Source organism: Narcine bancroftii, chromosome 4, assembly GCF_036971445.1.
Source record: "Narcine bancroftii isolate sNarBan1 chromosome 4, sNarBan1.hap1, whole genome shotgun sequence".
In the NCBI taxonomy this organism is placed as follows: Eukaryota; Metazoa; Chordata; class Chondrichthyes; order Torpediniformes; family Narcinidae; genus Narcine; species Narcine bancroftii.
In genome coordinates this window covers 310,805,636-310,821,768 of record NC_091472.1, presented here as the reverse complement: position 1 = coordinate 310,821,768, position 16,133 = coordinate 310,805,636, and the positions used below count along the sequence as shown (strand labels likewise).

At 45.2% G+C, this 16,133-nt stretch overlaps 2 protein-coding genes across 4 annotated transcripts in view; one reads left to right on the top strand and one right to left on the bottom strand.

Moving 5' to 3' along the window:
• arhgef49 (Rho guanine nucleotide exchange factor 49) overlaps positions 1 to 8,595 on the top strand; it is a 120,627-nt gene extending 112,032 nt beyond the window's left edge. For all 3 annotated transcript variants that reach the window (XM_069935907.1, XM_069935908.1, XM_069935909.1), the window contains 2 exons: positions 1,411 to 1,556; positions 7,693 to 8,595. In XM_069935907.1, the coding sequence (XP_069792008.1) occupies positions 1,411 to 1,556; positions 7,693 to 8,521 (975 nt within the window). In that variant the 3' untranslated portion in view covers positions 8,522 to 8,595. The remainder of the gene's footprint in view (positions 1 to 1,410; positions 1,557 to 7,692) is intronic.
• Positions 1 to 16,133, bottom strand: part of nup35 (nucleoporin 35) — a 111,151-nt gene that overhangs the window by 57,113 nt on the left and 37,905 nt on the right. The window lies entirely within an intron of this gene.

The window sequence follows — 16,133 nt, the reverse complement described above, 5'->3', positions numbered from 1 at the left end:
TCTACAACCCCTCTATTTTTTGAAGGGTGGGAGGAAACCAGAGCCCCCAGAGGGAACCCATGCGGACACAGGAAAAACGTGCAAACTCCTTACAGACAGTGCGGGATTCGAACCCTGGTCGCTGGCCCTGTAACAGTGTTGTGCTAATTGCCATGGCCCGTAGCTCCAGAATCTCCTTTCTGAACCTTCTCCATCTCCCTCGTGTCCTTTAAGGCATGCATTAAAACCTGCTATTTCACCAAGCTTTTGATTGCCTTCTCTAACGTGGAGGACAATGGGCCTTATTCAGAATCTATTGTCACGAACATGTCACGAAATTCATTGTTTTGTGTGAGCAAATAATTGCTCTAACTTGCATTTAAAAATAAATTTGTACAAAAGGAGAGAAAGTGTGGCAGTGTCTGTGGTTCATTGTCCAGTCAGAAATCTGATGGCGGAGGGGAAGAAGCTGTTTTTGTAGCAGTTAGTGTTCATCTTCAGGCTCCTGTACCTCCTTCCCAATGGTAGCAGTGAGAAGTGGGCATGGCCTGGGTGGTGAGGGTCCTTGAGGATTGAGGCTGCATCTTTGAGGATGCAACTGGTCAGAATACTCTCCACAGTGCACCTTTTGAAATTTTGACACAGTCCAAATAGTCTCGGGGAGCAATATTTTAAGAATAAAATATTTTTTTCTGCTACAAGTGTCTAATCTGTTATCCGGGATCGTCAGGACCGGACACCTGCTGTTGTTCGGAATCTTCTGGATTTCGGAATCATTGCAAATAAAGGTGCGGTTTCAAAATTGAAAACCAGGGCATGGGGTGTTAAATGAATTTAGATAAATAAAGACCATAATATCACTAGCATTTTTTTTATTTTAAAGTAAAACTTCAAAATAAAATTGGCTCAGGCCCCCGTCCCTGTCCCCCGTGGGCTCCCTCTCTTACCTTAGATGGAAAAATGACTCTTGGCCCCGAGCTTCTGGAGTTCACTCGCGGATGGCTCAATACTGGAGCAAATGGCCATCTTCCTTACCCATAATCCCCCATGCAGTTGGAACCGCTGGGGAATTATGGGTAACGTAGTTGGCCATTGCTCCTGCATTGAGCTGTTGCCAGCCGCTACCGTGAGTGAACTCCGGGCTCGGCGAAACTGTGTCCCTGCTGCCACGTCGGGGGGGAGGGGTGACTGATGGACGGCTAGGGGCAGGAGGGATAACATGGATAGGGGCGGGGGGGCAACCAACAGTGGGGTGGGGCAGCGATGGACAGCTGGGGGTGTTGGGTGGACTAAGACCAAGGTGGTCAGGTGTTATCATTACCCAAAAAAGTGCCAGTTTTTAAAAAAAGTTGCCAGTGTTCGGAATCCTGGATAAAAGGTTAGGCACCTGTATTGCTTTCTAATCCTCCTTTCTTTCTAATATGTTGGCAGAATGACGAGGACTTTCTGACGGTGTGCATTGGTGAGATGTTCCTGGAATTTGTTAACATGCTGCCAGCTTTTCAGACTTATTGCATCCATCAATCTTCCTCTATCAACCTACTGAACTCTCTGGAAAAAGAAAAAGAACTTCTCAGGTACTGATACCGTGACTCTGTACACTTGTAGAACTTGGATATAATGAGGTGAATCTTGACAACAGTAGGAAATCATTCAGCCCATTCTCCGCTGATGGTTAATCTATCCCTTGGTTCATTTTTGTTCCTTACAACCAATACAAACAAAAGTGTATCAATCTGTAAAATTGAGAGTAGGCAGGACTAAAGAAGTTCTCTTCCTCTCTTCAAAGGGAGTTCTGCGAGGGCTTCTCTCACTGCTCCCTGCTGCTCTCGACCATGGTCTATTCCCATGCCCTCACCCAGACTCGCTCCCATGCCACATGTCCTTCCTGCATACTTGCCTCCACCACCATCTTGTGCCACGTGGCTTCCAGCTCCGTCTCCACGCCTCCCCATTTGTCTCCCACAGCGATCTTGGGAGGCTGCGCAGCATTTACCTTTGTTACTTAACTGCAGTCAGTAAAATTATTTGTTTTAAAATCTGCAGATGTTGAAAAACTGAAGTAAAAACAGGAAATACTCTGCAAGTCAAACAGCATCTGTGGAAGGAGTAACCGCTTGTTTTTGAGGTTCTGATAAAGGTTCCTGGAGCTGAATGGATAACTGCTTCTCCTGCCACAGATGATGCTCAACCTGTGGAGTTTTTCTAGCATTTTGGAGTCATACAACACAGAACAGGCCCTTCAGCCCAACTCATCCATGCTGACCAAGTTGGCATTCTGGTCAGATCCCATATATCTAGAATGGATATTATCCTGGACCATATAGCTAGGTAAATGTATTTTAAATGTCAACATCACACCCATTTCTAAAGCTCTGGCAGCTCTGAACTGCCCCCTCTAGGTGACATTTACCCCTTAGGCCCCTCTTAAATCTTTCTTCTCACCTTCAACCTATGTGAGTGGAAAGAAAAAGGTTGAGAACCACTTAGTTAAAGGCTTTCTTCCCCCAGTGTCGGGGGATCTAAATCTAAAGCAGTGGTATTCAAACTACCCCTTCTAAACTCACATCCCACTTTAAGTAGGCCCTATGCCATCGGTGCTCTGTGATGAGTAAGGGATTGCTTAAGGTGGGATGTGGGTGGAAAGAAAAAGTTTGAAAACCACTGTTTTAACCGTCCCTAATTGACTCGTTATGTGCACGGTTTCAGAACTCCAAAGGAAATGGGCCGATGACAATTTTTCTCAAGCAAAATATTTCAGTAACAATCAAGTCTGGAGCAGTGGTTCTCAACCTTCCCTTCCCACCCACATCCCACCTTAAGCAATCCCTTACTCATCACAGAGCTCTAATGGCATAGGGATTACTTAAGGTGGAATGCGAGTTTAGGGAGGCAGTTTGAAAACCACTGATCTAGAGGGTATAGATTTAAGGTGAGAGGTTGAAGATTTAAGGGAACGTTTTTCCACACATAGTTCAATTTTAACTATAGAGCACAGTAGAAGGTCCTTCTGGTCCATGAAATCCATGCTGTCCAGTTTCACCCAATTAACCTAGCAACCTATACATTTGGGAGGGAGGAAGGAAACCGGAGCACTGGGAACAACCAATTTGAATCCAGCCTTGCTGGCACTTTATTTGCATTGGATGGGACAAGCTGTCAGAGGAAGTGGGGGACATGACTTTTAAGAAGGTACGTGGCTGGAGTGACATTGACATTTTCCGTTGCCTTTCAATGCATCAGGTACACACTTGGTCAACCAAGTAAAAGGGTATTTATAGGTGAAGACCTCAAAAGTGGCACAAAACTCATGATCGACCAGACAGCAGTCATTTCTGCATGTTGTACATTTTTGAGGCCTGGACTACCTACCACAGGCATCTCAGAGTTCTGGCAAAAAAATACCACCAACACTTCCTCTGCAAGATCTTCCCAATTAACTGAAACTACAAGTCAACCAAAGATACTGTCCATCCTGGCACCACCATGGTTATATCCAGTCACCTCTATTGGGCTGGCCACATTGTTTACATGCCTGACACCCGAATTATGTAGTGAAACGCGAAAGCCTGGAGACACTGTGATTGCAGTAAAACACATACAGAAATGCTGGAGGAACTCTGCTCCTACGCGCAATGAGGACAGGATTCTCCCCCCCCCCCCCCCCCCCCAAGCCTCAGTGTCCAACATATCCTCCTCCACCAATTCCGCCACCTACTGCGTGATCCTACACTTATTCCCTTCTTCAGTGACTCCCTTGTCCACTCCTCCCTCCCCACAAGAAATCCCCTTGGCATCTACCCCTGTGATCGCAGGAGATGCTCTACTTGCCCCCACACCTCCTCCCTCAACTCTTTTCATAGCCCTAAGTACATTTCACTTGTGAATCTGCAGGGGTCATCTACAATAACTGGTGTGGTCTCTTCTTGTTGTGAGTGAGGAAACAGGTTTGGTAGGTCTCAAAGACAAGGACTCTGAACACAGTTTTGATGTAGGGAAGGATGTTATTTGCAAAGGGCAAGTATGGGAAAATGGCAACTGATGCAGAGCACGCGCACACACACACACACACACACACACACACACACACACACACACACACACACACACACACACACACACACACACACACACACACACACACACACACACACACACACACACACACACAATGATCAGGGAAAAATTACTATGATGCCCCACCACCCCTTGACTCAGTGCAGGCTATAAGGGACACTATTAAATGCTCCCAACCCTTTTAACAGTGCTCATCTTACCAACAGTTTCTCCAGCCCCCTTCCACATTTCTAGGCCTGGAGTGAAGCAGGGTGGTCCCAAGCTGGCAAAGAGAGAGAACAAAGAACACATGGCACCTTTATAGAGCTGGAGGGACCAGCCCACATCATTTACTGGGGGCCAATGGCTCAGTGGCAGGAGGTTTAATCCAATTACAACAGCCAATGGCCCAAGGCCAAGTACAGGCAGGCTGGACGGTGCAGTCCAGGTTATTTACATGTGGCCAACAGCAAGGTGTGCACTAATGGGTGGGGCGGAACCAAACCTTGATAGGCAGCTGGTTTGTCCTCCGACTAGTTAAGGGACAGTGCTGTCACATGACAGCCACAACCCTTCCCAATACACCTCCACATCAGAGAGACTGGGTGCAGACTGGGAGGTCACTTTGTTGTGCACCTTGGCTCTGTCCGCCACAATAACGTGGATCTCCCAATGGCCACCCATTTCAGTTCCCCGCCCCATTCCTTTGCTGACGTGTCTGTCATGCCCAGCCAGACTGAGACTGCCTGCAAATTGGAGGAGCAACACCTCATCTTCTATCTGGGTACCCTCCAACTGGATAGCATTAACATAGACTTCTCCAGTTTCCATTAAACGTCAAACCCCTCCTCCTTCTTCCACCCGTTGCCTCTTCCCCCCCCCCCCCCCCTCCACACACCAGCTCTGTCCCTCTCTCTCTCTCTCTCTTCCATTTTCCATCTGTCTCCTTTTGCAGTGTCAAAATCAATTCTAACCTTTCCTCTTATCCAATTAACTCCATTTGGCTGTTGGTCTGGACTCTTCCTCCTCCTCCCATGTCCCCCTTTTCTCTGCTCAGTTTTTATTCAGATGCCTTCCTGTTTTTTGCTTATACTTTGAAGAAAGGCTCAGGACTGAAACGTTGGTAACATATCTTTATTTAGCTCCTTTGGATGCTGCGAGACCAGCTTTTGTGTGTGTTTTTACCTGAATTACATAATCTACCAACCTGTCACGAGAAGCGCTGACAAGCTGATCAGAAGGGCCAGTGCTCAAAGCCTTGAGGAAATGTAACATCTCCACTAACTCCTGGGAATCTTTGGCCAACGACGAGTCAAGGTGGAAATGGAGCACCTGGAATCGTGTTGAGAACATCAAGGAGCGTCCCACATGCCTGCCCTGTGGCCATTTCCTTCCCTACCTGCAGAAGATTCAGTGGATCCCCCGTTCGCTGCATCAGCCATCTTGCAAGCCACAAAACTGACTACAAGCAAGTCATCCTCTATCCCCAGGGATAGAGACGGTGACCTTGGGACAGGAAGGCAATTCAGAAACAGATTCACACTGACACCACTGTGGACTCCAGCTTTTTATTGTGTTAATTTGCCAATTATTCTAATCAATCAATCAATAGTTATTAGTAAATGTCATTTAGCTGGCATTACCAGATAGAACCACAGAACGGAAAACAGGCCATTTGGCCCTTCTAGTCTGTGCTGAAACATTCTGCTAGTCCTACTGATCTGCACCTATTCCATAACCCTCCAGACCTCTCCAATCCATGTATCTATCCAATTTATTCTAATCTTTGAGAAACGTATACAATTATGTAAGTCATAGATAAGATAGAGGTAAGTAAGTTGTTTTAATTTTTTTTTTAGAAATGCAGCACACTATCAGGCCATTTCGACCCACGAGTTCTTGCCACCCAATTTACACCCAATTAACCTACACCCCTGGTACGTTTCAAATGGTGGGTGGAAGCCAGAGCTCCCGGGGAAAACCCACGCAGACACAGGGAGAACATACGAACTCCTTCCAGACAGCGCGGGATGTGAACCCTGTCCTAATAGCTGGCGCTGTAAAGGCATTGCGCTAAACCACTATGACAACCATACCATCCATTGCTGGGGAGACTAGAATTAGGGGACACAGCCTCAAGATCCACAGTAGTAGATTTGGGACGGAGATGAGGAGGACCTGCTTTTTACCCCAGAGGATGGGGAATCTGTGGAATTCTCTGCCCACTGAACCAGCGGAGGCGATCTCTGTAAATCTGTTTAAGGCAAGGTTGGATACACTGTTACATTGTAAGGGAATTAAGGGATATGGGGAAAAGGGAGGTGGGTGGAGATGAGCCCATGATCAGATCAACCATGATCTCATTGAATGGCGGAGCAGGCTCGACGGGCTGGATGGCCGACTCCTGCTCCTTTATCTGATTTTTTTGTGTTCTTATCTAGTCGCTCATAATAACTTGCTCATTAAGTTAGCTATTGATGCTCGTCCATTAGTAGATTTAGCCCATCACGGGGCAAGTATCATCATGAACATGTCACAAAATTTGTTTTGCGGCAGAAGTTTTGTGCAAAACAAGCTGCAAAATGACTATAAATTACAATTCAGTAAATACAAGATTTTAAACATGGATAAGTAATGAATAAATAGTTGATGAATATGGTCAATAGCGATGGACAACAAAGATTTTGCTTCCTGAACACTTATCTGTGTATTTTATGGATTTTGGACTGCTGATCACGAAAATCACCTGAAAATTTTCCTATCACGTACCTTTTTTTTAGATCTAATCTATTTTGTGATCTCCTGTCATATTTTAAGTCTATCAGTACATTGCCCACAAAGCAAGCTGTTTTGGTCTGTCCGAGTATGCCTGGTCATGCACTCAGTACAGGTGCTATTTAAATGTTGTCTTTGGCCTGGGCATGCTTAGTCAAGATAGATGCAGACAGGCTAATAAAAGCAGCTCACATATACTGATGCTGTGCATTACACTGATTATAGATTGAACGCACGTTGATGCACATGTTCTTCAGGCAATAGCAGAGAGAGTGTACTTAACAATAGCACTTGATGTCTTCAGTAAGATTTAATACCAGCAGAAATGTCTCGTCAATGTCACAAGGGCTATGATACTTTCTGTAACGTTTGTAGCAAGCATACGCTTAAGGCTCAAAGATGTACCATGACTGCACTTATTAAGAAAGCCTGTAAGCTCTACTTCGGTTGTAAAATTGATGACCAAGACAAACCCTGGGCTCCTCACATTTGCTGTGCAACACGTGGAGTCAACCTGAGAGCCTGGCTCAGAGGTGCTCGGAAGTCAATGCCATTTGCAGACCCAACGATATGGCGAAAACAGAGGGATTGCGTTTCTCCAACTTCCTACGTGATACCGCAAATCTGAAATTATCTTTGTGTTCAGCTTGAAATTGTCCATCATAATCCCCAATTTTTTTTCAGGAAGCAAATCTATTGAAGAAAAAAATTATTGTCCAGTGTTATTTGAGGTTAATTGTCAATTACCGTAGTTAGTGATATCTATAGTTGCAGCAAGCAAGAATTTCATTGCATCTCTATGTTGATGTACGTTGATAAACTCTCATTGTCGAAGTAATGTGTTTGCTGTGCATTAACTGAGCATTCTGTGGTTGTTTTCAGGATTTTTCTTGACGTATCACAGAATGACAACACTGCACTTCGTCGCATGAACCTGCGCTCCTTCCTGATGGCCCCACTGCAGCGAGTCACCAAGTACCCCCTGCTGCTGAGCCGGATCAGCAGCTCCACCCCAGAGTACCACCCAGACCACTGTGGGCTGCGGGAGGCCAAGAGCCGGGTGGAATCTCACCTGGAGCACATCAATATGAAGAGCCGGCAGGAGGGCACCCCCCTCTGGCCCTTGCGCTCCTTCCGCCGTGGGAGCCGGAGGCACCGGGAAGCTGCCGACGTGGAGATGAGGGAGGTGGCCATCCGGGCAGTGGGCTGGCCACGGGAGGAGACACGCTTCGCCATGGAAGGGACGCTGCAGTCTTCGCAGCCCAACGACGGCCAATGGGCCAAGAAGGGCAGCAGGTCGCTCAAGTTCCAGAATCTCCGCGCCCTCCTGATGGTCAACAAGGGGCATCAGGCAGAGCCAGAACCCAGCCAGGGAGGTCCAGCCACCGACGGGAGCAGTCGGGAGGCTGCGGCGGCAGTGCGGGACGCTGCACTGGTGCTGATGCGGGACAAGAGCGGTGTCAAGTTCTCCCTCTTCCGTCGGCCCATCCACCTGGGCAACTGCGTGGTGTCTTCAAACCCAGACTGCGAGGACACCTTTGAGCTGCTTGAGATCCCCAAGGAGGTGTTCGTCTTCCGCGACGTGGACAAACCACGGACCCGCCACTGGTTCAGGCTGATCAAACGCTACTCACAAGACCTTGGCTCCTGGCGCAAGAGGCGCAATGCGCTCCCCAACATCATGATCAACACGACCTACAGCAGGTCCTGAATCTAAGGGGACGTCTCTCCCACCAGTGTCCCCACTGAAACACTGTTAATGTCACTGCTCACTGAAAGAGGGGAGGGGAGGGTGGGGAAGGAAAAAGTTCTGTGTGGGGGCGGGTGGGGGGGAAATCCTTCCCAACAGCTATACCAATCTTCAGGATTGGCCAGGAGACTCCAGGAATTGAGATTTAATCAGACTTAACTGCTAGCAAATCTCAGCCCTGGGGAATACCATTTCAAAATGTATGGGGGTTGTAGGTTAATTGGGCAGTGCAGGCTATGTCTAAATTTCAAATTTAAAAATAATTAAACAGAAGTCTACTTTGCGGTTGTAAAATTAACAGAGGACATCTATTTGATTCTCTGTCACCCTATCAGATTATAGTATGCATGGAAGACATTATTGACAAGATGAACATGTTGGGCAGCTAATAGTAGAAGCTCAGGGAAGAAGGGAGGATAGGTGAATAACATGTCCCACCAGAGATGGCAGGGAAGTTTATCTCAATTTGACGCCACCTCGCTTGATGAATTAACCATGTAATAACCATGCTTTGGGACTTTGGTGAGAACTCATAATTTACATTGTTGTTATCAAAATGAAAATGGTTCTGAGATATTACTCCCTACATCACCAATTGGAGTGGCAGAGTATTTTCCAACTCTGTCTGGATGCATTCCTGAAGGCTTGCCACTCCAGCCACCTTCATTCCTTTTTGCGCTAACAGTAAAGGTGAGGTCGGCTGTGAACACACAGAAAAATGCCAGAGGAACTCAACAGGAATCGTAGTGGCCACAGGAGGTAACAACGCATAACCGACGTTTTGGGCTTGGGCCTCCTGCGGGCCCTGCGGACGGGTCATCCTGAGTTCCTCCAGCATTTTCACTACAATCACAGCGTCTGCAGGCTTTTATGTTTCACTCGAGGCCAGCCATGGTTCAGTTAGCAACCTCTCCACTTTGGCAAGAAGTTTAGGGGTTTAAGCTGCACTCCAGGGACTTGAGGGCAAAAATCTAGGCTGAAGTTCTCTGAAAATGCCACTAGTCAAAGGTATCCATGTTGAAACCACACTTTAATATAATAGTTCGTATGTTCTCCCCGTGTCTGCGTGGGCTTTCCCCGGGAGCTCTGGCTTCCACCCACCATTTGAAACATACCAGTGGATATAATAGATCCTGCTGTGGTATTTTGGAAAAGAAAGAACAAAGAGGTGACACAGTTAGCGCAATGCTGTTACAGCGCTACTGACTGGGGTTCAAATCCAGTGCTGTCCATAAGGAGTTTGTACCTTCACCCCATGTCTGCAAGAGATTCCTCCGGGTGCTCCGGTTTCCTCCCGCCCTTCAAAATGTACTGGGCGTTGTAGGTCAATTGGGTGTAACTGGGCTGAAAGGGCTTGTTTGTTACCGTGCTGTATGTCTAAATTAAATTAAAGTAGGATTCTCCATAGAATTTTGCCTGATAATTATCCCTTAATTGTTATTTCCAAAACAGTTATCCAGTTGATTACTACATCACTGTGTGTGGGAGCTGCTTGTGACCAATTTGCCGCTCCCAATTCCATTATTACAGCACTTCCAAGCCAGCTCTTTCACTGTAAAATGCTTCGGAATATTTGCAAAGAGATGAGCGATGTACTTAAAACATCAACGTTCGGGGATAATGAGAAGGGTGCGTGACCTTTTAAATGTTTTCATGATCATTTTCCACCTTGGATGTAGCTCGTGGTAGATTAATCGTCAGTTCCTGGAGGCTCCAGATTCCTGTTGGGCTGGGAATGTCAAATGAAGGGATGGGCGATGAGTATGGGAAATGGGTTGGGGATCAGTGTTTATCTGTTCGAGGGACAGTAAAGTCACTCGAGTCCTAAACTAGCAGCCTGGATATAAATGTCACACTCGCAGTTTTAAGAATACACAAGCTGAACCACAGAATCCAGTGCTTTTTGAACATGGTTTTCCTGACTTTGCACTCCAGCTCAAAAGTGGTTGAGCACAAAAGCAGACTTGTATATTTATTTAACCGACACAGCACTTTCTGTTCGCATCTCTGTTCCAGGAGTATCACTAACCATACATGGTTAATTTTGACTGACTGCTTGCATTTAATGTTGTTGCAATACATCAGTGTTTGACTCTCAACTGAATACACTTCAGTCCTACCACAGTCTCCGAAAGCACAATCATTTGTGGCTTGAACCAGCTGTCTAATACTGTTAAATTATTTTAATTTATATTTTACAACTGTCCTCTGAATGTCATCAATCTGTGGATGAGTGCTTAAGATTTACCCATTTGCAGCAGTAGTAAAGGCACAGACCAGGTCAGGAACTGAGCATTACATTCATGGCCTAGACCTGAGTCAGAAGGCAAGGCCACAGCAAAGTGTTAATCGAGATAAAACATCGCAAAGCTAAGTGTCATCTGAGCAATAGGGCAATAAGTTTCATCTTACAGGTGTTGGCCCACAAATATATTCATCTGGGAAGGAAATTGTTGTTGCTAGGGGTTGACATCTAACTGTACTGATCGGATACCAGATGCTGAACTCAGCGAGTCAGGCAGCATCGGGGTGGGGCTGGGGAAGAACTAGTCAATGTTTCGGGTCAAGACCTTGCAGCAGGATTGAGGGCGTAAAGGGGAGGTGGCCAGGGCAAAGTGAGGGAGAGTGTGAAGTAGTTCCCACCTCTGCCATTTCCACTGCGCTTCAAACTTGTTCTTACTGATGGGAGTTATCTACTGCATCCGGTTGGTGCTCCCGTTGTGACTTTTTACCTGTGAGAGACTGGAGGCAGACTGGGAGATCACTTCACTGAGCACCTTTGCTCTGTCCACATCAGTGACAGGGATCTTCCAGTGGCCAGCCATTTCAATTCTGGACCCACACCCGCACTGACATGTCTGTCCATGGCCTCGCGCACTATCAAGAACAACCGTAAATTAGAGGAGCAACACTTCATCTGAGCACTCTCCGACCGGATGGCATTAACATCAACTCCAGTTTCTGCTAGCCTACTCTCCATTCCCTCTGTCTTTCGTCCAGCTCTCCACTCCCTTCCCTCTCTATTCACAGAGCCACCCCCTCCTCGTATTTGCTGCTGTGCCCTCCCTTATCCACTGATTATCCTGTGCTACTCCCCTACCCCTCCCTTCTACCATTTTGTTTGGGTATCTGCTTACATTTTGCTCATTCCTTGACAAAGGACTCAAGCCCAAAACGTCGGTTCTTTATCTTTGCTATAAAGGACACTGTGTGACCTGCTGAATTTCTCCAGCATTGTGTTTTTGCTAAGACTTCCCACCTATCTCCTGCCTTTCCCCCCCCCCCCATCTCTTTCCACTTGCTTTATCCCCTTTATGCTTCCAGTTCCAATGACCCGAACATCACCCGCTTGACCTGATGTGTTCCTTCAGCAGCTTGTTCTTTGCCTCCGACTGGATGGTCGTTTTGTTAACAGTGTAAGGAACATGCAGTCTTCCTCCTAAACACCAACATTTGGATGAGCACATAATTTTCAAGAAATGTTTATAAAATAATTATGTACCAGTTTCCAGTTCTTTGTCTCGATATATGTTAAGGTTTGCTAATGTTTTCCTATGTTATAATGGTACCTGCGTGCATAATCACGTCACACCCTCTTTACCTTCTCTCCTCGTGCATTTACTCCAGCCCCTCCCACTTTATAAAGATGGATGGGTTTATTAGGTCAATTGATATACTTAGGTGGTGCGGCTTGGAGGCTGCAAGGGCCTGTTACCGTGCTGCATGTCAATTATAACAAGTGCTCTTCACTGCCATCCCTCGTCAGAGAACTTAACCACTGCATAAGTTATTTACATGGATTATTCTCTTTATAATGGGATAGTTCTGTTTAAATACATGTGTGCTAGTATAATGGGTGAATTTGTGAACTATTTTCTAGCACCTAGATTGTTTATCTGAATGAAAGTTCCACACTTGCTAACTAAATTTTAAGCAATTAAATAAATCTGGCATCACATAATTCTCATAAAAGTTCATTTTGATTTACTGCTGTTCTTCAGGCAAGGAAATCTGTTGCCCTTAGGTGGGCAATACACTAATACAAATTACAGTCCAATATGAGGAGTCGCAGGGATGCTCCAAGGAGACATCATTAATGTCTGCAAACACTGATTGTGGTAAAAACAGAAAATCTTCCAGCATTTCTATGTTTTTAGAATCTGGAGAGCAAAGGAAATGGAAATAATGTGAAAAGATGGGAGATCAACCATATTGGTAGAAGAACCAAACAGAATTTAATGGGCACTCAAGAGAGAACAGGTTGCAGTTCTAGTTCATTTTTATGCATATCCAGGTGTAGTGAGAAAGTTTGTTTTGCAAGCAGTCTGGCTTGTCAACACATACATAGTACAGCAATTAAAACAGAATGAAGAGTTAGAGAAATCAGAGCAGAGCAAAGTAATTTTACTAGCAAGGTTCTTTCAGGAGTCTGAAAACAGTAGGGGAGGATCTGTCCTTGGGTTTGCATGATCTCACTTTTGGGAAGCTTCTTTCCGATGGGAGGAGGGTCAAAAGAGCTGCATTCACAACTCCCGGGGGGGGGAACGGTTCTGTGGCAAGCCAGTAGGAGGTGAATACCTGCACTACAAATTTGTAAATAGCAAAGTGGTAAACTTTTATAATGTTGGAAAGTGCTGCTACCCAGGCATTCTTGAATATGCTGGTGGAGCTTACAGGTAGGAAGGCAAAGAGTCACTAATGGACTTAATTGCAAGAGTAGGTCTGAGGAGTGAAATGATCTAATCCTCCTACGATTTGCAACTAATATTCCGTCTGGGTTCTCTCCAACCGAATGGTATTTACATTGACTTTGGTTTCTGCTAGGACCACTCCCCATTCTCCCTCTCTTCCCCTTCCTGCTTTCTCCTTTCCTCCAGTTCTCCACCCACTTCCCTTGCCATTCACAGAGCCATCACCCCTCCCCTTGTTTGCTGGTGTATCATCCCTGCCTTATCAACCATTAGCTCCTGCCTATAGCCCTGTGCTCCACCCTTTCCCCTGCCCCCCACCATTTTGTTTGGCACCTTCCTACCTTTTGCTCATACCATGATGAAGGGCTCAGGCTCGAAATGTTGGATATGTATCTTTATCTTTGCTATAAAATGTACACTGTTGAGTTTTTACAGCATCTGAAGACTTAATCCTATGATGTTCTAAACTACAGGTGCTCCTCGACTCACGATGGTTCAATTTTTTCGCCTTACAATTTTTCCACTTTGGGTTTATCAGAACATAACCCTGTCATAATTTGAGGAGAATCTGTAATAATGGTTTTGCAAAGCATCTTGATCTAGGCACACTAAACGTGGTCTTGCTGGCAATGCTCACATTTACAAACATGCTGAAGTATAATCGTTAGGATTTTTATATATTCACAGAAAAGTCATGTCCCTCCCAATGCCAGCATTTATTGTCCATCCATTATTGCCCCTGAGCTAAGAAGGCCTATAGGATACACCATATTGGTGGGCTTAGAGGCACATATAAGATTGTTCAGATGAGGCTGGCAGATAGCCTTTCCTGAAGAACATCAGATGGACTCTTACAACAATCCAGTCGCTTCATGGATTCCATTGATGAGACCAGTTTTTCTAAATTCTAAATTGCTTTCTTCCCAGCATTTCAGCTTAAGGACCGAAAACCCAGGCTGCTTGGACACTGGGTTGGTCCTGATTTTCCGGATTCTTAGGCAGTACTTTTCAAATTCAAATTTATGGATGAATAAAGAAGAGATGAACAGGTAAATTTTGAGAGTATATCAACAAAACGTTTTTCATATAAAATACAAAGTACAAAAAAAATTCATTAATTTCTGTGACTTTTGTGCATCTGTAACACTTAAACATGCACACGCTAAAATTTAAAAAGGTTGAGAGTTTTGAAAAGTCCGTATTCTCATGTGGTCTGGATTTTTGGATTTCTACTGTACAAGAATAGCAAAACAGATACCAACAACTTTTTAGTTAAATGGACCTAGGAAATTATATGGGTTATAGATCAACAAAGATTAAAATGGTGACCAAATTCCTTTTGCACACTTCCTCTGGAAATGTCATACGGAATAAATTATTTTTTTCAAATTTTGAGTATATGTTCCATGCAAGACTAAGCTTTTATTGGTGTGTATTTATCATGCAACCTATAAATCACATAATTCACAAATCAATCAAGAATTATTTATTTATTCTACCAAGTTCTTTCTATTGCCCATAGCCTATCCCCTACTATGTCACTAAGTTACCGGTTTTCCTAAAGAGTCCTGTTGCTGAGTGACACCACGAAACTTGGCTGCCAAGTTTCTCCAGCACGTTTGTTACTGCACTCGACCCCAGCATCTGCAGACTTTCTCATTTAACGTGACACCAAGAAGTTTGGGATTTTTTTGGGGGGAGGAGAGATCTGAGTGTTGTCAACAAAGCCAACATTTATTGCCCCATCCCTAATTGTGCTTAAGAGGATGGTAGTGAGTGTCCTCTTCCACCACTGCTACTAAGGGCAGCATGGTTAGCATGGGTTTGAATCTGGCACTGTAAGGAGCTTTTATGCACTCCCTGTGTCCGCACAATTTTTCCCTGGATGCTCTGATTTCCTCATACTCTCTAAAACATACTCATTAATTGGAGTGTAATTGAGTGGCATAGATTTTAAAGGTCGGAATCTGCTTCTACCTACGCAGACTCAGGGAGAACATACAAACTCCTTAGAGACAGGTCCCAATCGCTGGCTCTGTAAAAGAGTTGCGCTAACCGCTATGACAACCGTTCCACCCATTTACACCCAAATTGTGCTGTAATTTTTTTTTAAATTGTTTGGAAGGGTGTTGCAGGATTTAGATTCATTTATGATATATGATCGTATCCTTTCAAGTTAGGATGGTTTGCACCTTGCAGCTAGTGGTCTCCCTAGGCACCTGAAGAGTTTGTGCTTGGCAATGTGTGGTTGGAGTATCTAGGCAATTAATTACATTGTGTTTTGCTGTTTCCACACACTTCGGAAAGGATCGAATGCTCAAGGATAGTGGATATGACAAAAGCCTACAGCGTTGAGCTTTCTGTCTGCCATTGAAACCATGCTCCTGGAAGCAAATGTTTCATCACACTCCTGGCATCCTATGTGGGGAGATGTTGAAAAGACATCAGGGTGTCAGAAGGTCAGCCATAACTGCAGGACGCCCGACCTCTGCCCTGCTCTTGCAGTCACTGTATTTATGCAGCTGATTGAATTGAGTTGCTGGTCACTGGTGGCTCCAAGAATGATGTTGGTGAGGAATACATCTCTGGTAAGGGTAGTTGGTCAGGGCCTGAATTGAACTGTTCATTGTCATGTGCACTGAGATACCATGTAAAACTTTGTTTTGCGTGCTATCCAGGCAAGTCAACTCATGCGTAGGTACAACAGAAAGTGCATCGTCTGGCACATTTGTTACTTGCCACTTAACAGCCCAGACCTGAATGTTGTCCAGTTGCTCCTATATTTTTATAAGTTGCCAGCAGCTTTTTCACATGTGGACCTTCTGCAATAGGCAAGCCTGACCTTGGTTCCTGGGTAATGTCCACAAGCGCCTAACAATATC